The sequence below is a fragment of the Seriola aureovittata genome, chromosome 13 (genome assembly GCF_021018895.1).
Source record: "Seriola aureovittata isolate HTS-2021-v1 ecotype China chromosome 13, ASM2101889v1, whole genome shotgun sequence".
In the NCBI taxonomy this organism is placed as follows: domain Eukaryota; kingdom Metazoa; phylum Chordata; class Actinopteri; order Carangiformes; family Carangidae; genus Seriola; species Seriola aureovittata.
The window spans coordinates 14753271-14774682 of NC_079376.1; the positions used below are offsets into that span (position 1 = coordinate 14753271).

Genomic DNA, 21412 nt, shown 5'->3' on the forward strand with positions numbered 1-21412 from the left:
TATACCACATGTTCATTTTAGAAATGAAATGTTAATGGTATCAGAATATACGTCTAAGCGATGAAGAAATCCTGTCCTAAAAGAGATTTTTTTAAAAATATATTAGAAGTGCAGTTAAACACTAAACACCACAAATATACGGGAAGTCCCCATAGAAATATTAAAGTTTCATGTACTCATGTGTCTACAGGCTTTGGGGAAGTGCAATGACCACTCCCCTGATTGCTTTTGTCTGTCGTAGGATTTCTAAACCAAGGACATCTCGAAAAGGCGGGGCTATCTCTCATTGTGTGTTTTGTGAATACGGCTCGGGTCGGTGTGCCTCGAGTGACAAAACAAGTGTACCCCAGCAACCTGAGTATGACCCGCCCCCGCGAACCAGAAACAGCAGATAGTCTGACGGATAGCGCAGGAGAAAGCCAGGCTGGAGCTGCCCTGGGAAGTCAGGAGTCTGCCGGAGTCAACGCAGAACAACGCCATTTCACCACTAGCTAAGGGAACAGCTAACTGAAGCTACAGGTATGTTTTGAGGAGCCGTTTTCACCGACCTTATGTTTATTTCTTGTCAGAAAGCCGTTCATGTCGGTCTTAGCGTAGCTAAGCTCTTTACCCAGGCCTGGGAACGGCCCTTAGGACTTACACGGAAGAGTGGAGCAGTAGACCGGGTCAGAGATTTTAGGAGAGGGGGAGGCTGGGTCACCAGCAAGACGAGGCCCGTGGGGGCAGATGTCCACGCCTCCAGACGGGTTGAAGGTTTGTGAAAGAGAAACAAACTTGTTCGCCCCTGTTAACATTTTTGTGGGTCACTTTTATCACCCAAGACTTCCGCACTAATAATTGGATTGGCCGGCTCACGTTAGTTGGCTAGCGTTTATGTTAGCTAGCTCATTCATAGTGTTGAGCAGTAGCCACTCAGACACGAACTTGAGTGGCGACAAGCCTTTTCCTGTGTGAATTTATTATAGCAACTACTTATAGCCATGTCCACGCCATTGTTGAGCCCTCCCTCTTGAACATTTTTTGCTAGTCATGTTGGTGGGGTGAGCTTCCCGTCGACATGTGTCTGTCTTCTTTCGCTTTCATGATTGGTTTGATCATAACGTGTGACTAAGAAGCGCTAGCTCTGCTAACTTAGCTAGGAAGATTAGATCAGCTCCGATATTTTCTGTGATTATAGGATGTATCTACAAGCAGTCCTTTCTTGGTGTAAGAACAGCTGTCATTGCGTATCTTGGTTCAGTAGTCTATACATGGCCGACGATTAGACATGACCTAGCATGCTGGGACATTTAGTACTCAACCTTATTGAACTACCCTTGTTGAATGGTGAAGTGACTTGCTGGATATCAGCCTATCCCAAAGACACTTGAAGTGTTATTTCTTATTTTTGTTACTGAAAATGAAGTAGAAACTAAATATATGACTTTATAACTCCCACTGTGTCCCTATGACTTGTAGATCTATCTAGTTCAGTTTGTCGAACTGACTGCTAATGCTAAGTGAACTCTGAACTAAAGTCCCGGAAATCCTTGGAAATCCCTCAAAGACACCTCAGAACCACTTAAAGAAATGTTGGTTTATACATAAATGTTTTCCTGAGCTTCTCCTCTCTTGTGTGGTGCGGTGTCAGTTCTGTCTTGTTGGCATTGCCCATTTCCTTGAGGTCTATCTGTAGATAAGCTCTTATCTAGGGCGTCATGTTTTGCTTGATTAATGTTTCCTTGTTACAGCCTCACCAGGAGGAGCGGAGTATTTCAGACTAGTAACACGTAGTTGTTAGTGTCTTCCAATACAATCAGGTGCCAATGCCCTACAGTGTACTATGCTACTTTCAGATTGGTTTATAACTTGAATACTGATAAAGGGGAAGTATCAGTTTGTTATCCTTACAGTTTTAATTATTCAGGCCCATTACTCTAGTTTATTTTTAATTGCCTGCAATCACGAAAACCTCTTGGATAAGAGGTGCTGCTGTTAGATAGTAAGAGATGTTCCATCATCTGAAAGCGTTTCCAGTATTAATACAAGGGGATGGAGTGACTGTCAGTATAGCTTCTATAGATTTTTTTTTTTTTTTTTTTTTTCCGGTGTGGAATTGTGCCTAAAATTGATTTGTTACAGAAGTACAGTAACAAACTGCAGGTTAGATGACCCTTACACTTTCAGGAAGTTATACTCTTGGTTATGAACAAATATTATCATTTGATACCAAAGTGTGTATCATGGCTACATTTAGAAGTAGAGTGAAGAGTTTTAAGTGTAGAATGATGCATGGCCTAGTTTTCAAGTACTGTCTGCGCTGCTTTTTGGGCCTGATAATTATCAGGAGTTCCCTCTGTGTCCATGCCTGCCAAATCAGGATGCCTGGCCAGCCAAGTGGCTAGATTCCGGGGAGCTAACAGCCCGAGAGGGCTTTGTCCTCCGGGCTCATTTTGATGCTGGGACAAGACTCAGGCTGCACAAGGAAACTCGCACACCTTCCACTCTGAGACCATGGACTGAAAGAAAGCAAGCAGGTTTCAAATTTTTACTCTGCTTACTCCACCCATTCTTTATAAGCCAAGAGGCGATGTTGCTTTAAGAGTTATTTAACAGCCTCATTTGGTCTGACATTGGAGTTTCCTGGAACATACAGTTATTGTAACATAAAGAGAATTTCCTCAATTGTTAACCACTGATATTTAGCAATTGAACCTTATTACCCAGTTAATTCATGTTGTGTATTTAGTACATACTGTACTATAGATTTATGTCTTTGGTCCTGTTTTCTAAAACTTGCAAAGAGGCCTAGCAAGATTATGTGCTGGTTTTATACAGTCAAATACACTGAAAGGCTTTTTTGGTCTTTGCGTGCTGCTTATTAGACTTAGTGTGTGGTTTCTGTACTGACATTAGGCTGTCCAATATGAATGGCCTGTCTTCTAATGAGGTCACAGGTTAGAAGACTATACAGGAGACAATCTGATAATAAAAAACTATCAACCAAAGGCTAATGTTTTCAACTCAAGGTATGGGTTTTTGACTGTGTGCAGAGTTTGCACCATGCGCTCTTCAGAAATGTTATATAATGAAAATTGTTAAAAGAATAGTTTCAAAAATGTTATATAACAAGGACCTTTCAGTTTATGCTCAGAATAAGAGCTTTGTCTTGAAGGGTAGAATAATTTTTCAATAAATGATGAGTCAAATATTAAACAAATACCTTCCTGGTATATTTTTTGTGTGTTTTGGAAGATGTAGGTCTTGGACTTGGGAGTGAAACAGAGTCAACATTATACTATAGCCTAAGCCTGTCAGTCCTCAGGAAACCCTGCAGTGGAAAGTTATTCTTAAATGTATTATCATGGGAAATCTCCTTAATCCAAATTACTTTAATCCAAATTACTAAAGAGGTCTGCTCTACGACGGTGACTCCTACGCTACATTACTGGCACAGATCTTGGGTATAGGGTGGGATTGTGCAGCACTCCAGGTCACTCACTGTCGCTGCCACTCTGTATTGTTGACAACACAATGCTGCTGTCGTCACCTAGGGATTAACTTGTCCCCGTTTTCAAAACACAGTGGTTTTTATTTTTGTAATAAGTGCATACATTTGCACAAGGCATTGCTGTGTGCAAGATTGTAGTACTGTCCAGGTCCAGTATTGTTGATTCTGCCTCTTAAAAAATTGTAGAACCAGTTCAGTGCTTGCCATGTCAAACATGGCATTGAGGGAGAAACCATGTGGAATAAACAGAAAAATGTTTAATCAAAAAAAGAGAAAATAGGAATAATCTGTGAGCTTCATGCATATTCCAACAGCTGCCATACAAATTTGATGTATTTTTTGTTGAAATTTTTGGCAGGTTTGGAATATTTCTTTGACTAATCACATTGCTTGGCTGAGACACTGCGTCAAGTGATTAAACATATGTAAATACATAGGTTACCGTTGCTATGGCAAATAAGTCCACCTCCTCTTAAAGCCATTATGCAGGCATTTCTTCAGTATTGTTTATGCCAACAAAAAGCTAATCATTGGAGACTACTAATGCTCAGTAGTTGGTTTTGTTATATATTGGCTTCTAGTGGATGTGTTTTGTCTTAAATTATTACTGCTTTATCAACATCAATCCCATTCTAGTTCATTCTTACTCTGTAGCCTTGAGGAGACAACACATAATTCCTAAGAATATCTTTGGCAGATGCTAAACTGATGAAATCGCAGGACGTCTTGACTGTCAAATTTGCCTGTAGTGGAAGAAGAACCTTTTTCTCCCTTGGCTTGAAGCAGGCAGGGGCCAAACTGCAGCTGCAACAGACCTCAGCGGGTGACACTTGCATGTGGGTGTATTTTTGCCTCTTGCAAACTCATCCTCATATGAGTTTAGAATACCACCATGTCGTCCTTGTGGGGGTTGAAGGAGGGAAGTGACTAAATGAGACAGTGAGCCATCTTCTTTTTAGCCTAGTTGTCTCTGATGTTCTTGACCTATTTTGTAACCTTTTTAAGCCAATGTGAGTGAAGTAGATGGCTGTTATCCTTTTTTCTGTCTGGCTCTTACATGCCACATTTCAAGTAGTTGCGTCATATTCTCAATGAACCTGTTTATATGAAGGTAAAGAGGATGTTAAGCTGTGTAGCAGGGGTACTGTTGTCTAATTGGATCATATCACTAAGAGAGGACTTTTGAGTACTATTGATGTACAAACACCCCCACTGCCCAGTGTCTCATACTTTCGCCAGTTCACACATGGCAGACTAGCCCTTCTGGCTAGTAGCAGTAGCTGAAATGCAAATAATGTTTTCTCACGAGCCCAGGCAAGTGCAGCAAGATGAAATCAAAGATTCATGTACATCAGTCTATGAGCTCTTGTGATCTATGGATTTGAGTAGCCTTTGGCATTTACCTTTGCTGGTAGAAAACTGTTACCATAATCTCACACACAGAGTTTGTGTAATGTGTTTTTTTTTCCTGTGTCTTTCTCCTTTTATTCAGAATGGCTGTGGATATCTACGACTCTCAGTACCTGCTCATCCTGGCCCCTTCCCTGGTCATTGCCCTCATGTTCCTCTTCTTCTGGCTCTTCATGAAGGAAACCTCCTATGATGAGGTGCTGGCCAGGCAGAAACGTGACCTCAAGCTACCACCATCCAAGCCAGACACGCGTAAGAAGAATGAAAAGAAGAAGAGCAAGAAGAAGGAGAGTGCCAGCGGTGGAGGTGGTGGAGGTGGAGGAGGTGGAGGAGAGTCGGAAGAGGATTTGCGGGACTTTGATATGGCTGATGGTGCCAACAGTTCCACTCTGGAAGTAGAGGAGGAACCTGTACCTGTGGCTACACCAGATCCTGCTCCACCAATACCGACTTCTTATGTGCCTGTTCCGTTGTCAACCGAGGCTCCTGCTGGTCTGAGGGAGAGAAAGAAGAAGGAGAAAAAGGCTGCCAAGGCTGCTGCCGTCGCCACTGCTGCCGCTGCTGCTGCTGCCGCTGCTGCTGCCGCTGCTGCTGCCGCTGCTACTGCTGCTGTAGCTACAGCTCCCCCCTCCGAGGGGCCAGAAGTGAACGGCTCCAAGCCAGTCAACCGCAAGGCAGAGCCACCTCTGGCTGCAAGCAAACAGTCCAGTCCACCCTCTCCCCAACTTGAGGTTCAGGTCCAGGTCCAAGCTGCTCAGGCTCCTGTTCAGGCTCAGACACCTCCCCAGGTCTCTGGGAAGAAGAAGGAGAAGAAGAAACAAAAAGCAGAGCCTGGTGAGTATCAAAGACAACAAGTTTAAGTCATGTGTTGGTGTGTTTTTTTGGAAAACATGAAAATTGCTAAATACTCTTATGAAGTTACAGTGACTTTAACTGGCAAAATGTGAGGTTCAAAATTAGCTGTAGTAGCCGCATCATTAGTTTTACAAGTTTATCCCAGTAGGCTATTTGGTGTTTTCATCAGTGTCGAGGCAGACTGGTTGACACTGACAGTATTCCCCCCTTGATTTTCCAGTGGATGACCAGCAGCCAGAGGTTAAACAGGAGCAGGCTCCAGCACCAGTGAAGAAGGACGCTCCCCTTGTAGCTGAAATCAAAGTTCTGGATGGTGCAGCCCCAAGTGTTACCACTGGCAAGAAGAAGAACTCTGCTAAGAAGCAAAAGACGGAGCCTGGTAATGATAACATAGTGGTCCCATCAATATCTTTAAAATCTCAGAACATGTGCTCAAACTGATGCCTTGACTTTTCACTTTGTAACCAACCAGTTTTTCTCAAATCCAGTAGATGAAGGCCATGTTCTGGCTGACTCTGCAGCTTCTGCCAACCACCAGGCAGCTCACAACGACGATGTACCGTCCAAAGGGTCTGGCAAGAAACAGAAGAATGAGACTGACAAAGGTAAGAGGGAAAGACAATTCTGATACAGTCCTTTGCTCTTTTTTTCAGTCCCAAATCTACGGTCCAGCCAAATAATAATCTGCAAAACTCCATCTTCTATCTATTGTGTGTTCTCAACAGAGAACACAGAGGTGAAGCTGAAGGAGCTGCTGTCTGGTCTGTCCAGCCTGGCTCTGTCAGAAGCCGAGGCTGTCAGTGTGATGGCCCTCCTCCGAGAGAAGAGTCCTAATGCCTTGGATGCCTGGCACAAAGTGAGAGATGAATAAGACAAATTTGAATTAGGTGTTTGTGACAAGTGGCATTTCACACTATTTACATTTGGCAGGAGACCTGGTATTTGTAGTTGGATGTGCAATGCCTGCATTTTGAATTGTCTGTCTCTCACCACCAGTCTGCAGCCAGGCCTGACCCAGCTGCCCAGGAACGAGAACGGCTCCTGACAACTCTTCAGGAGGAGGCCTCCATTGCCAAGGACAAAGTGAAACAGCTCAGCCAGGTCTACATTTCTATGTTCTACCTAATTAAGTGCACAATATGATTAATGATTTATTTTCAAGCTTATTTTTCATACATCAGTAATCATTCTCTTGCTTACAGTAAAGTGCTTACATGCTATGTTGGCTGTGTGCTGCAGGAGCTTCAGGTGGAGAAGCAAAAGACAGGACGCGTGGAAGCCATGATGAGGGAGCAACGTGCAGCCATGGAGAAAGAGATGGGGAGCATGCAGGCCAAGACACAGAGCACCTACCAGGAGCTCCAGACCATGCAGATAAAGGTGAGGGTTTTGATTTGTTAGTACTGAGATGAATTCAATTGTTTAAAAAAAAAAAAATAAATTGTGAAGGCATATGTACCTTTCAGTGTTCTTCTTTGCATGGAGACTGAATCTTACTGTTTATGTGTAGTTCCAGCAGGTGAGGGAGCAGCTGGAAAGCCAGATCACTCGACTGCAGCAGGAGAACGGCATCCTGAGGGACGCAGTCAGCTCTGCCACCAACCAGATGGAGAGCAAGTCAGTGCCACAATACATTAACTACATTAGATCAGACTTCCTATCCTAACATATCCATCTGCATGTAACACAATGTTAAAATGCCCTTTACAGACTATTTGTAATCTCATTCATCAACAACTTCTTCCAATAAAACCCCATCAACTATTTTCACAACAGCCTTCTATGCTTGTATTTGTGTGTGTTATTTGATAGGAATTCAGCGGAGCTCAACAAGCTACGTTCTGAGTACGCCGGTCTGATGAAAGAGCTGGCAGACAACAACAGCAAGCTGCAGCAGGAGGAGCACCAGAGGAAGTCACTGGAGGTCAGCTACAAGCAGAACGTGTCCCAGCTGGAGGTACGCTAATCCATATGTACAATGTGTTTATTTAGCCTCTGCTTCAGTTTCCTCAGCCTTGACAAAAATGAACTGTGCTGCAAAACCTGGGCATATCACACAGCTTCAAATCTGGTTAGCGGGTGTGGCACTCTTACCAGGGAAATGGGAGGAGGTTGTAGTGGAAGTCCTGGGGAGGGTGAGAGGATTGTGTTGGCTTTGGAAGCTGGAATGTTTGAGGCTTTGTGCTGTGTATAAACAACACTTTCCTGCTAGACACCCAGATCAGGCTTTCCTGTCTTTTCAATGACCGTGATCAAAGATGGAAATCTTAAGTTGCTGGCTCGACACAGATGAGTCTCGGCAAAGAACATGAGAGGAATGCCAAGAGTTGAGAGTTGCCCAGCCTTGAAAAGTCAATGAAACGATATCCACAAGATATTTTGCAATTTAAACTTATCATTCACTTAGACAGACATCAAGCTGTGTTTGAAGTTTTTCGGATAAAAAAAATGACTAGAGATTCACAGGCTTGTTGAAATTCTGGTGGCCTTTATACAAATCAGACTCCATCCATGACCTGTTATTGAAGATGTAATTTGTTATCTCAGTACTTCAACAAGTCCAGTGTGGGTCTAACACTACCAGGCTTAGGGTTCAAATTCCTTTTAAGCCACTTGCGCTAATATTTTATAAGCACTTGTGCGCTAGTATAATGAGTGGGAGTAAAGTGTTCAATAAATTGCACATCTCTCTGGATCTCAAGGCCCAGCTGCAGGATTCTAAGCGTCGCTGGGAAGAACTGCAGAACTTCCTCCACAATGTCAACGCTGAAAGAGAGAAGCTTCAGGCCTCTAACCAAGGTGATAAAACATGAGATCACACTAAAAATGTGACCTTCTGAAAAAGGGTCAGGTTTCATTCAGCAACATGTGTCTGTGTGTGCCTGTGTAGAGCTCCACAGCCAGCTGTTGGCAGCCGAGACAGAGATGAACAGCAAGAACAAGGAGATCCAGACCCTACACAGCAGCTTGACTGAAGCCATGGTCTCCAAGGAGCGGGTGGAGCAGAGAGTGATGGAGCTTATGGAGATGTCCAAGCACAGTATGCCTGACGACTCACTGCAAGCCCAGGTTCAGGTGAGCCACCACAACATCACATACTCAAAATCATCATTAAAATTTCCATTACGTTTTTGCTTAATTCAATGTATTTAATCATCTTATTCAGACTTTTATTGAATGGAGCTGGATTGAGAGTCACATTGTATAACACTGATGGATTCTTCAAATGCATTTTAGTTCTCTGAAGAGTGAATTTCTCTATGAAGCAGAGCAACACTGACTTCTTGTATTCACTAATGCAGTCTATTTTTAACAGGAACTTATGAATGAAAACAAAGGTCTTCAGGTCCAGAGTGAGACACTACAAGTCCAGAATGAGAGCCTGCAAGCCCAGATTTCTTCACAGGTATATTGTTCAACCTCAGTTATCAAATGTTAAGTCAGAATAAGATGCCCACCTCCATAACTGTGGGTAGACTAATGAGATCTTTTCTTCTCATTTAGGTCACCCATGTCTCCCACATTGAGGAGCTACAGAAGCTGTAAGAAAAACTGTTCCCTTTTCAGATATAATGATTGCATTTATTGTAGTGTGCTATGTTTTTTTTTTTCATGTGTTCTCCAAATTATCCCCCTGCTCTGTCCAGACTGGCTGAAAAGGAGTTGCAGAGGAAGAGTTTGGAGGATTCTCTAAATGCTGAGAGGAGCAGTGGGGCCAGTAGAGAAACTAACATGCAGGTATAGTCACAAGAGCGTTTCATCTATAGCTTCTTATACTAACATTGCATTGGTTCATTAGTCTGCTGGAATTTGGTGAAAATGTTCCAGGCCTCTCACTGTGCTGAACAGGAGTATGGATTGAAAACCATGTACACCGCCCTGCTGGAAAGAGGGCATGTTGATGCACATTTACAGATGCCAAATTGATATCATTTATTTCATGGTTTCATAAACAAAAGACTGAATTGCGTGCTCTGTCATTGTTCAAACTGTTTCATAGTCTGTCAAATCCTGTATTGTCTTGGCATAATAAATGTTGACTCTCCCTCCTGCCTCTGTGTTCTCTCCTCCACAGGCCTTACATAATGAGAACATGTCACTGAAGGCAGAGGTTCAGAATCTGCAGGCACAGATTTCTGATCAGGTTAGCTATGTACCTTGACTATACATACTGTATATCTATATAGAAGATTCAAATTAGTTTATTCTGTTTGACACACACCCTCTCTGTCTATTTGCCTCTCCCCATGCAGACTGCTTCCCAGCTGGCTTTGGACCAGTTCCAGAAGAGGTGTGTGTGTGTAAAGTGGAACATATTTTGAATATACTAGCTGGTTAGTTTTGTTACTGATAATGACCTTTTATAAAACATTGCCTCCTACCCAGTGTCCGGGAGAAGGAGGAGAACATGAAAACAGTAGAGAGCCTCCTGGAGAAGGGGCTGATTGAAGTGGCCAACAAGGAGGAAGAGCTCAAGGTATCTGTTTTCTGTTGGGATGAAAAAGGACCAGCCAACGGTAGCAAATCTTGAAACAAGCTGGCTCACACACAGATCCACATTTGACTGACATCAGCATCCTCTTAAGTGACTCTGCGTTTCACTGCCTGCTTTGTAATCAAAACCCCTGATGGAAAAAAGTCTTTAATTCATTTTTTTCCCTGATGTAGGCTGTAAGAGAAGAGAACGAGGCACTAAAACGAGAAGTAGAGGGCCTTCAGAAAAAGACAGTAGAACAGGTGAGCTGTTCTAAAATGTGTATTAAAATGGATTTCTTGAGTTTTGCACTTTATTTCAAATTCATTTGTTTTACATTTCCTTTCATCCGAATCACAGGCCTCATCAGAGTCAATAGTGGAGGAACTCCAGAGCAAGTAAGATCAATCAAGTTGACACTAGTGTGTATGAATCATCATGATAATATATTAGTACAAAGTTTTATGTTCACCCACCACTGTCCACAACACACAAAAACGCAACACACATGTAGATAAAAATATCTAAATCTAGTGTCAACAACTCTAATCATTCAGCGGCAGCAGCTTCGCAAACTGGCTGAGATGAAATGGAGCTGATGCAAGTAATAATTATATGTTTTGAAACCATAGGTTACTACATTCTGTAATAATACCATATCAAAACTAATCCCTCCTGGCACTCCAGGACACTCCCTAGGCACACTCTTGATAGTAATAAAAACTTTTATCGGATTTTTGCTGGCACCAGTGGCTGTGCATTGTTAAATGTGTCCTTGTAGTGGCCATCATTATATATGCAAATATCGGCAGTTTCTGTGTGAATTGAAACAGTTGTGTGTAATGAACCCTTGTCTCACTGTGCTTTGTAGGATCCAAGAGAAAGATGTGAAGCTAAAATCAATGGAGGAAAGTCTACAGGCAGCACAAGACAGCAGCTCCGCCAGAGAGAAGACCGTTGAGGTGTGGGCTGTTCTGTATCACTGAAATACTGGGTTTGCACATTTCAGGAAACCACAAATACTGTTCTTATTGTTTGTGTTGTTGTGTCCTACTTTGAACTCTTGTCTAAAGCCGTTTTTGTCTCTCAGTCTCTGCAGCAGCAGTTGTTTGCCCTGCAGGCAGACATGGAACAGCTGAGGCAGAAGGAGACCCCAGAAGAGCTGACCAGTTTTGGTACCCAGCTCCAAGAACTCCAGGCTCAGTGAGTTAACACAACAGATCACCTTGCAGTCCTCCAGGGTAGCCCTTTCAAAATGGACTAATGATGAGCAAATCTGACCCACAGGCTAGTGGCGAAGGACCAGGAGATCCAGATGCTGCAGGCTGAGCTGGAGGCACGGACTAAGCACATGAGTGAGAAGATGGAGCAGATACAGCAACAGGTGAGGAAGTGTTTCAAAAAAATGCTCGCTACAAAGTCCAAGAGTGACACATTTATTGCTTATATCAGGAAGATTTGCCCAACTATGAAAGATTTTTTAAGCATAAAAGAACAAATTTAGTTGGAGGAAATGTACTCCTGATTAAGAATGTGATTTTGCAGGTAGAACTGTCAACGTTTGAATTGTTCGTAAATTTTGATCTTTCAGTCTTTTGTAAAATTCTCATTCAGTCCTAGATTAAATTGAGTGTTTTTCCCCCCTCCTCAAATAGCAGTCACACACAGCAGTGCCAAGCCCAGAGCTTCTTGCAGCGTGAGTAATGTGGGATGCCAATATCATAACATATAATATTTTTTAAACATGATTGGTTTAAAGGATACTTAACTACACAATCATGTTCATAACAAGTGGTTATGTTGTCGCCTAGCAGGTTGTCAGAGAAGGAGAAGCAGGTCTCAGATCTGCAGGGTGAGCTGGCTGAGCTGAGGGACTCCCTGGAGCTTCATAGGAAGAAGAACAATGTAGGTTTCCTGCAGTGATGACCTGAACTATATAATACCAGTGACTGCTCTGGTCAAGCCCTGTGAGACATCATCCCTCCTTTGTGTGGTACCACAAAACACTCCCGTCACACTGGAGTTATACACTGCATACATCCATACTCCCTGTTGTCCAGTGCCACTTAGTCTCACTTGTTTTGCTTTTTGTCCTTTTTTAAACAGATATTTTAAAACCAAATGGAAAGATTTCTTTAGCTAAGGTTGTGTTTGTTGCATGATTTTACACATCAGTACTGATGTTTATTTTGATTTGGATTGCTTAAGCTGAGCATTGCATAACAGGGCTTCCAGCCTACTCTTGTTATGCTTGCCGTTGGCCATGACTGTTTCAGCAAGCTTGTCTGTGCTTGTGAGTGATTCAGAGCATTAGAAACTCGCCTACCTTTTATTTTTGAGAGGCATAATTGATTTGAAAAGCTTATTTATGTGGAATTTGTTTTTTCATTTTTGTATCTTATGTATGTCTTTAGACAGCATTACTTTCATTTGAATAGAAGGTACTCACAGAACATTGTTACTATACATATCTTGCGTACTGTGCATGCTGATTTTACCCACACGAGGTGTGAGACTGGGACTCTGGAGGCGATTTGCTCATACTTATTTTTAGCAGTTGGAGTATGGCTGAAAAGCAGAGTGTAGTCATTTTGTAATGAGAAATGCGTTCGGTTTGTTCTGTTACTCTACAAGTCTGTATTTGAGGGTCACTGAATGCATTTTCCCTGAGGCTGAACTGAAAGTAGTATCTCTCTGGAACTGACCAAAACAGGAGCTTCGGGAGAAAAACTGGAGTGCAATGGAAGCTCTGTCAGCCACCGAGTCCATGCTTCAAGGGAAACTCAGCAAAACTGTCAAGGTTCGACACCCCACCTCAGTCTGTTTCACTCTAGTTCCAATCTGATGCATCCCCCCCAAAAATGCTGTTTTTGCCATAATTGACCCAGTGAGATTTATTTTCCACCATCATCCAGAACAAAGCTGCATACTCATTTACCTCACTCTCGCCCTTCCCCTTTGTTTTTGGCCTTAAGTTCTCAATTGGCTGTCTGCTGAGCTGTTGAACTACGCTACTCCCCTCTGGAATCTCAGACTTTATTAACTTAACAAATATTTTTTATTTTTTTCAGCAGATATACTTTTGCTTGAAGCTCTGAAAAATAAAAGATTTCTCGCTGCCTAAAGCTCAGGCTGATGCTTGGAAATGAGTGTGCAGTGACCTAGAAATGATTTCACTAGATATCATTAGATTGCGATTCATGGTAATCATTTTGCAGCTTCCTGTCTTTTTGTCATGTGACTCATTTTCTAGCATGTTTTTCCCATTCTGCTTTGTGACATCCATACTGTCAATTTCACCAGTTAATCAGTCAATGAAATTCTGTTGAACTCATTTCGATTTCAATGCAATTTATTCTTTTTAAAGGATGTATAATCATTCAAAACTTTTCATGGAAATGCAGCAGTGTCCTAATGTTTCTCAATGCTCTGTATTCACAGCTGAAACATCTCATCGAGTGTAACTAAATGTTAAACAAAATCTTCACTATATTTCTTGCAGGTCTCTTCGAGTAGACATAGATTGGGTTACCAGATAGCTGTTCTATTAACAGTTGCAGTGACGCGTGTATATTTTGGCCGTCCTCCCCCTAGATTAGGGAAGGGTACATGCTGAACCATCAGCACAGCAGCTGCTCTTCTGCCATCTGAGTACAGTAGAAAGCACCTTCTCAGAGCTGAGCCAGGGAGTTCCTTGGCAGCTGTTGTGTACTGTCAGTGCATTCTGGTTGCTTGTATTCAACTCCACACTCGTCTGTCTCAGTGCCTTGTGACACAGTGTGTTAATGTGAATAGTGGTTAGAGTGCCAGCTGGCTAGTGCCTGGCATACATTCTCCCTTCAGGCCTCAGAGTGACAGTGCATGATGCTGGCCTATTGTAGGAGGACTGATAGCTACCTTTTTATTCATTGAAGAGTTTCAAGGTACTTTGTGCAGTTTCATGAAAAGCAGATTGATATACTTGTGGATCAAGGAGGATTGTGATATGCTCTGAATCTGCACTTGCAGACACTTGGTGTAGGTGTGGCCTATTGAAAGATGCTGATGTTTGCTTAGGCTAATTGGATGTGGGAGTGAGACAGTGTTTATCCTTGTACCCTACAGTTATAATTTAAAATGCTAAATAAATCATTCCTGTGACATTGATTGGAGCAGCCTGATGGATGAATTGATGATGACTGGTTTAAAACAGGATTATTCAGATTAAAATGAGGAAGAAGAAAAGGATGTGGTCATGTCAGATCACATGATCACTGGACCTTGTCTTCGAAGTGACTAAATCATTTGAACAATCGGTGCTCAATCTTTCCGTATGTTTTTTTTTTTGTTTGTTTGTTTTCCACTTTTCCCCCTCCCATCACCTTGTAGGAGAACCAAACAACACTGGCAATGTCTCAGGCCGAGTGTCGAGATGTTCTGCACAGACTACTGCCCCATGTGCCTCTGCCCACTGAACAGGTATGGGCAGTATTGGATTTTTAACTCCACGCAAATTGTGTTAGAATACCCTTCTTTATGCTGTCGCACTTGGTGGTGATGTTTCACTGACGTTTCTCTTTACTTTTTTCTCCTAGAACCATCAGGATTGGCTCCACAGATTTGAGAGGGCAGTAGCAGAAAACTCAGCTGCACAGTTCGCCCCTGCAACAGGGGACTCTGAGGTAAATAAAGTAGAAATGTAAAGTCGAACATTATTCCTTCTTTAAATTGAGGGTATCAACAAATACTATTCTCTTACTAGGGACTGGCTGAGAAGCTTAAAGAAGCTGAAGAAACCCAAAGGATCCTACAGAAAGACTGTGAGACGTACAAGAAGGTTTTGGCAGAGACGGTGAGATGAGGTTTTTGTGTAACATTCAGGGTTGCGCAGTGCTACTATATCTCTTGCCAAACTGAGCTGTCATCCCTGCTGCATCCACAGGAGGGTATCCTGCAGCGCCTCCAGAGCAGTGTAGAGCAGGAGGAGTCTCGCTGGAGGGTGAAGCTGGAGGTATCGCAGGGAGAGCTCAGAGAGGTATGTATTCAGGTTGAGCAGGTCAAATACCAGATCACTAAGGTGATATATTGTTCACTGTGTGCTCTTTCATCATTCTTTTTTTCTGTTTCATTAGATGAGCCAGAAAGTCACAGCTATGGAGCAAGAGATTGAGAGACTAACTGATGGAGCAGATATGGAAAATGTTGGTCCTCAAATTAACACCCACATTTCTTCTCACACTTATTGTACATCAAACTCAAAACGCTGTGGTTTTAACTTGTGTTTGTCTTGTGTTTAGCTGAGAAGAGAAAAGCAGCATTTGGAGTCTGAGTTGGAGAGGGCGGAGCGTGAGAGTGCCACCTATGTGACGGAGGTCAGAGAGGTGAGCAGAAACTGGACTTGTTCACCCTATGTTGCCTGTGATCCTCAGTCATGTCACAGCATTCATCCTCCTGTGGCAAAAGGATGAGCTCCGTTGTGTGTGATTTACACATTCATGTGTGTTTCTGTTTTCATGTTTGTTTGTTTTTTTTTTCCACAACATCCTGGACACTGTTTATTTGGGGTTGAATCAAATTCACACAACACAAACATGAAGTATTGTTAAACAAAAGGTACACATGCTTCACATAGTCAGCTCTAGCAATAACTTAGTTACACCACTTACCAGACTAACTTAATTGATGACCTTTGGTAATATACAGCCATGCACAACAGGATCCTGTGCCTTATTTATCACTACACGACTCTGCTGAATATTGTGAGGAGGGATCCACTTTTTGTAGATGCCTCATGGCCTGATCAGCTTATATCACTACGTAGACTGTGTGCTAGTAGAGCTGTCCTGGACTGACTCCCGCAGACTCCCATTAAACGCATCATTTCAAACTTAATTTCAGCTCAAAGATCTGTTGACTGAATTGCAGACCAGACTTGATGGCTCATATACAGAGGCTATCAGACAGAATGAGGAGCTGAATTTGGTAAGAGTTGCTCACCCTCTAGAGATAGAGCTCCTTTTTTTAAACCTATCCCTATTGCACTCAGCAGTCGCTCTACACTGACTGCCACAGGACGGGGTTCCCCATCTTCTGCAATAGCGGGTCATCATCTATAACCTCTGTAAACATGGAGTCATGTGAAGGAGACAAATTGGGACTGTAACAAAAATTACAGGTTGTGGATGATGACTCGCCTTCACACGCAGTGATACTTACAAGACTAACTTTTCTCTCTCTGCGCTCCACTTCACCTCACTGCCATCTAACAAATGGCTTACTAGTCAATTTTATGCTCCCTCTGCAGAGGGCAAAATAAAAAGGCTCCATTTGTCCATCATCAGCTATAATTTTTACTCCTCACCTTGAACTGCGCATTGTCTTTCCCTTTTCTGCATTCATACAAAGCTTGTCTGTGTTTTGTTTCATTGTCTTTGTCTTGCCATGATGTTACTGGAGATGTTTCAGTGGTCTTCATTAGGTGTTAGCTGTCAATTTTTACATTTGTTGGCTGCAATAAGACCCACACTAGCACTTTCAAAAATGCAACTTCCTTATAAACTTCAGTGAGGGCTCCAGCAAAAAGAAACAAATAATACATATTGCTGCGTTGTTGGCAACAATGCATTGGCCAATCGGGTATACTTGTACAAGTGTACATTCCCGGCAGGTTACTTTGTAAGGTGAGTGACGCCTTAATCATATTGTTTGTTGTTCAATCATGGAGACAGGAAAAAATTACTGCAGTGATGACAACTTTCCAGATTTGTATAATCAAAATATCATAAACGGCTGTTCATTGTCACGGCATCTGATAAGACTCAAAACACAAATGTATTACTCAAACTAGACTTCCTGGATAATGATTCATCTTCTCACCAGTACCTGTAGCAACATGCCAACAACGCAGCCACTGGTACTCTTTTACACAGTGCTATTTTTGGTTTGATCCTAAGTAGGACAAGTGAAAACTGTTAAATCTGTGCAAATATTGAGCATTTTTATGTAGGAATTAAATGTAAACCGTGTTGGCCGGAGGTTTTTAATAAGTGACTTTGTGTTCATGCAATTATGAATGAAAACGTGCCATTGGGAGGCTGTTGTGTGCTGCAGAACTGGTGTTGAGTGTCTGTTTTGATTCTAGCTGAAAACCCAGCTCACTGAGACTCTGTCCAAGCTGGAGGTGGAAGAGAACGAGAGGCAACGGGTGGCCGGTGATTTGTATAAGGTAATTATTTATATTTTATTACACTTCTGATATGGGTCCAACTCCAGGACAAATTGTTAACAAGTGGAACTTTCCGGTCCTTCGCACAGGCCCAGCAGTCTCTTGATCTAATCCAGGGGGAGCTCTCCAAAGTGGCGGACAACGCCGATGACCTGATAGAGAACAGCAGTCTTTCATCACAGAGAGTGAGAGTCTGGGGCATTTTGGGTGCTGTAACAGTTGGTGGTTTGTGTCTTTGCATGTATGGTTATTAGGTGGTTACATTGAACTCTAAACCAGTTGCTCCGTCTCTTACAGGAGGAGATTGACAGAAAAGAGAAGATGACTGCAGGACTGAACCAAACAGTCAGAGAACTGCAGCAGCTGCTACAAGCCGTCAGCCGGCAACTCGCCAAGGGACAGGAAGGGGTAAGCCTTATTACTATGCTGTTCTCACCACCCAATAAACATAGTATCAAAGTCCTGTATTTCCACTTGAATCAGTGTATTAAAATGTGCAGTCTGAACTTTGAACATTTGTGATTTCTTCCAGGAGGCTGACAAAGATCTGCCCAAGGTATAGTGAGAGGAGGATAGCCCCCCCCCCCCCACATGCAGCCACTCTGACTGCACTATAGAGACCACCTTTGACCTTTGGTCTCATCACTACCACCATTACACCATACGGTCACACCCAACCACCTCCTCCCTCCCAACCTCTGTCACCTCACCTGTACTGTAGGCAGCCTCCAACTGACTCTGGCCAAGGCGCTGGCAAACAACTCCCAGACTCACTGTTGGCAACAAGGGAGAAGGCAGAGGTTACTGTTAATTCCAAACACTCCAGACACTGTACCAAAACACACACTACTCCACTCCCACCACATTCCTCTTCTTCAGCAACATCGCCGGTTAATTTTTATTCTAAACTTAAAGATGATATCCAGCATAATTTAAACTGCGTGGCAACCATTCCTGTTTAAAACACCTGTATTTTTCAATGAAATCCTTTTTGAATTCTGCAGTAGTTTTTGTTGTTATTTGTCTCGAGGGGGCAGTGATACAAATTTCCAACTTAACTAAACAAACTTTGGGTTTTCAGTCTTTTTTTTTTTTTTTTTTTTTTTTTTTCTTAACTTAAAGATATGTATTGTTTAAATGTACCAGTTAGGACCTGCTGAAATACACTATGTTGTTGATCTGTTTGCCTCATGATCAGAAAACTATCACAACCTGTGCATCATTGTGCATTCATGAATTCATAGCTCCATGTATAACTTGGCTCAGTATTGGGTGGGAGAAGGGAGATCAGTAGGGGTCTCAGCATATCAGATGGGTCACTGCGTGACTGTAACTATGGAGATGCATGGACAAATTATAGTCAAGTCTGTACTGCAGCTCCAGAGAGAAGGGAGTCTGTGACCCTGGCTGTGGGAGAAGTCCAGGTCAACAGTGTAGAGGTTTTTAAATCCTACTGCAACTACTCTAGGAATAAGCGTCCCATATCATCTGTAATCAACACTCGCTATATTATTGCTAAGTTCATTAACACTGAAGATTTTGTTCTTTTTGTAACAGGTGATGTTAATAAAAGGGATGCTTGATAAATCTGCCCAGGGTCCTGTGTTGATTCTTTTTCTTCCACTGCACATCTTTCTCCCTACCACTGTGGGGCAGCACAAAACCTTGGTTGAAATTTCAAATTGATTTAGCCTTGAACTGCCTGAATGTGCACAGGGAGATTACAAAGCTTCTGCTCGTGTGGCTTTTGCTGGCAGGTATATTCTGCTCGGCAAAATATTCATCTGACTTACCTGTACACAATACACATGTTTGTCATGCAGTGGTGTTATTTTTTTAGTTGTATGTGTTTTGTATGACGGTAGAGAAGCTGACACTGTGCAGCCTCAATTATAGGACATTTGAGGTGTGATCAGTTTCCTGTCATGTTAACATGATGTATAATCCCTCAGAATAGACTCTTTTCTCACCTCCTGCATGAGATTTTACAAAACATTTTCCATCAGTAAAATGTGATGTGAAAATAAATGGTTGATGAAATGATCCAAAGGACAACTCCTGCCAACATTTGATCAATTGACACTGAGTTAAAGATTATGAAAATATATTGTGAGCCATTAAAGTACATTAGCACATGTATGGCAAATATGCATAGATGCGCTAAAGTGTGATTTTTTTTTTTTCTTACTGTTTTAGATGTATCTTTACCACTACCAGCTTTCTATAATAATTAAAGGACAAATACAGGTTCTGTTTCACTCGACCTGACTTGAATTTGGGTATCTGGACAGAAACCTCTTGCTCTCATCTTTTGCATGTTAAAAGGCCTTTAAAACAACAGGGCTGTTGTGCTGGCCGGGGGGTGGGGGTGGGGGTGGGGGGGTTAGGTCAGGGGCGCGAGCAACATGGGATCAGCACATTCCTCGCATTCTCCCACACTGTCATGCTGCAGTCAGCTGATGGAGATCTGGCTTTTACCTTCATGGAAACCTCGCGACAAAACAGGCAGCACTGCATCTTCAACATATTCATCAGTAACTGGCTCACAAAGGGAGCGCCTTTTAGAGCCTGTTGCTGGAGACTGCTGTACCATATGTACACAGTCCCCTGTAAAGTGTCTGAGTCATATTACTCAATCTTGGATTTAAATGTGATCCCTCTGAATAAAATTAACAAGCTATTTGTTTCTCGAAAAAACCTGACACGTCATCCTATGGGGGTAAATGACAAAACAGATTGTGGGAGAAACCTAAGATAAATCTGTGTGAGGTTACTGTGTTAAACACTTATAGACAGTCTCGTGACCAATGTGTTAAATCTGCCAAAGAGCAGTGAGGAAGTTAATAGGGGCTTTGTCTTTCCTATGTCACCATTGCTCACACTATTAGTTTCAATTGCGCAATTTAACTTGTTGCATTCGGCTTCTGCTCTGCATGCTTCTTGCCTGGTAACATTTGACTCCTCCTAAACATAGATTTGCACTCACACTAGGCCAGCACAACTTCAGCAAAGCAGCCCACTCCCTGCATCTGCTCTCCATCAGTGTGGTATGTGCTAGAGAGTCTTTGATCCCCACCCCCCAACTCTACTTTGTGTGTGTTTATATGCAAGGGTGAGTCAAACAGACACAGAAAAGACTGTAGTGCTCTTTTACACAGACAATGCCTAGTGGATGAAAGCAAAGCGGAAAGAGACAGTGACACAAAAGAGCAGTAAACACTCATTATACCCACAGCTTTAAGGCCAGCCCCTAGGCCTGTAGTTAAAGGCCTAATGCAGCTTGATCCCTGTGCACAACTGCTGAAGAAGCTGGAGTTCACTCCTCTGTACTATTAATGGACAAGTATGTGCAGCTATGAACAGAACTAACAAATGCTGTGGATTAATCTGAGTTGCGTTGCCTACAAATGAAAAAATACATCAAGTATCTGCAAGAGTTTAAGTTGTAAAACGGAGAGCAGGGAGGGAAGTACCTCCATGGGCCCAAGTGACACCCTCTACCTTTTGTTTTTATGTCAGGCGTTATTACTCTTTGAAACTGAACACCAGTTCAAATAGAGGGCCATAATTGCAGAGGCAACAGGACCTCTGAAGGGGCCCGAAGCAGTGAGGGCACCTCACCTCCAGCCGTGTAGATTCTTGTGAAAACAAGACAGAAGCAGTAAAGTGTTGATGAGACTGCCAGACAAAAGTGGAGAAGTGGCACATTCATCAGAAAGGTGTGAGAACAACTGGACTTATGGGATATTGGAGGTTGAGAAGTTCTTGACATCCTCACATACGGTGTGGACATTTGGTTACATTAGAAAGTCTGTGAGTCATTCTCAAAAGAAGTAATTTAAGTTACCATTTAATAACTAGACATTATTATTATTAGCTTGAGGTGCATCTCACATGAGAAGATATGACAGAAAAAATAAGCATATGTATGGAGGGTTGCAACCAACTTTATCCAAAAGGAGAGATGAAAAAGGGAAGC

The 21412-nt window shown here is 42.5% G+C and overlaps 1 protein-coding gene across 9 annotated transcripts; it reads left to right on the top strand.

Moving 5' to 3' along the window:
* Window positions 1-67: 67 nt before the first annotated feature.
* ktn1 (kinectin 1) lies at window positions 68-19024 on the top strand. 9 transcript variants are annotated; one of them, XM_056392705.1, is made up of 36 exons: window positions 68-519; window positions 4983-5734; window positions 5976-6134; window positions 6244-6360; window positions 6481-6611; window positions 6752-6856; window positions 6995-7135; window positions 7266-7372; window positions 7568-7712; window positions 8458-8554; window positions 8646-8830; window positions 9072-9161; window positions 9260-9297; window positions 9403-9493; window positions 9831-9899; window positions 10009-10046; window positions 10142-10232; window positions 10424-10492; window positions 10590-10627; window positions 11101-11191; window positions 11320-11432; window positions 11517-11613; window positions 11885-11925; window positions 12041-12134; window positions 12943-13029; window positions 14598-14687; window positions 14804-14890; window positions 14971-15060; window positions 15151-15243; window positions 15341-15409; window positions 15506-15589; window positions 16107-16190; window positions 17350-17433; window positions 17523-17618; window positions 17731-17841; window positions 17966-19024. In XM_056392705.1, exons 2-36 carry the CDS (start codon window positions 4984-4986, stop codon window positions 17993-17995), a joined length of 3903 nt encoding a protein of 1300 aa, XP_056248680.1. In that variant the 5' UTR covers window positions 68-519; window position 4983; the 3' UTR covers window positions 17996-19024. The 9 variants fall into 9 exon arrangements, with proteins under 9 accessions (XP_056248680.1, XP_056248681.1, XP_056248682.1 ...); XM_056392706.1 differs by having other exon boundaries at window positions 12044-12134; XM_056392707.1 differs by having other exon boundaries at window positions 11888-11925.
* The last annotated feature ends 2388 nt before the right edge of the window (window positions 19025-21412 follow it).

What these genes read in the sequence shown, in the direction of transcription:
- ktn1 (XM_056392705.1), top strand. Translation starts at nt 4,984, where the DNA reads ATGGCTGTGGATATCTACGACTCTCAGTACCTGCTCATCCTGGCCCCT. An exon ending in GAAACAAAAAGCAGAGCCTG is followed by an intron (nt 5,735 to 5,975) that starts GTGAGTATCAAA and finishes TTGATTTTCCAG; the next exon opens with TGGATGACCAGCAGCCAGAG. An exon ending in TGGAGCAGATACAGCAACAG is followed by an intron (nt 11,614 to 11,884) that starts GTGAGGAAGTGT and finishes CTCCTCAAATAG; the next exon opens with CAGTCACACACAGCAGTGCC.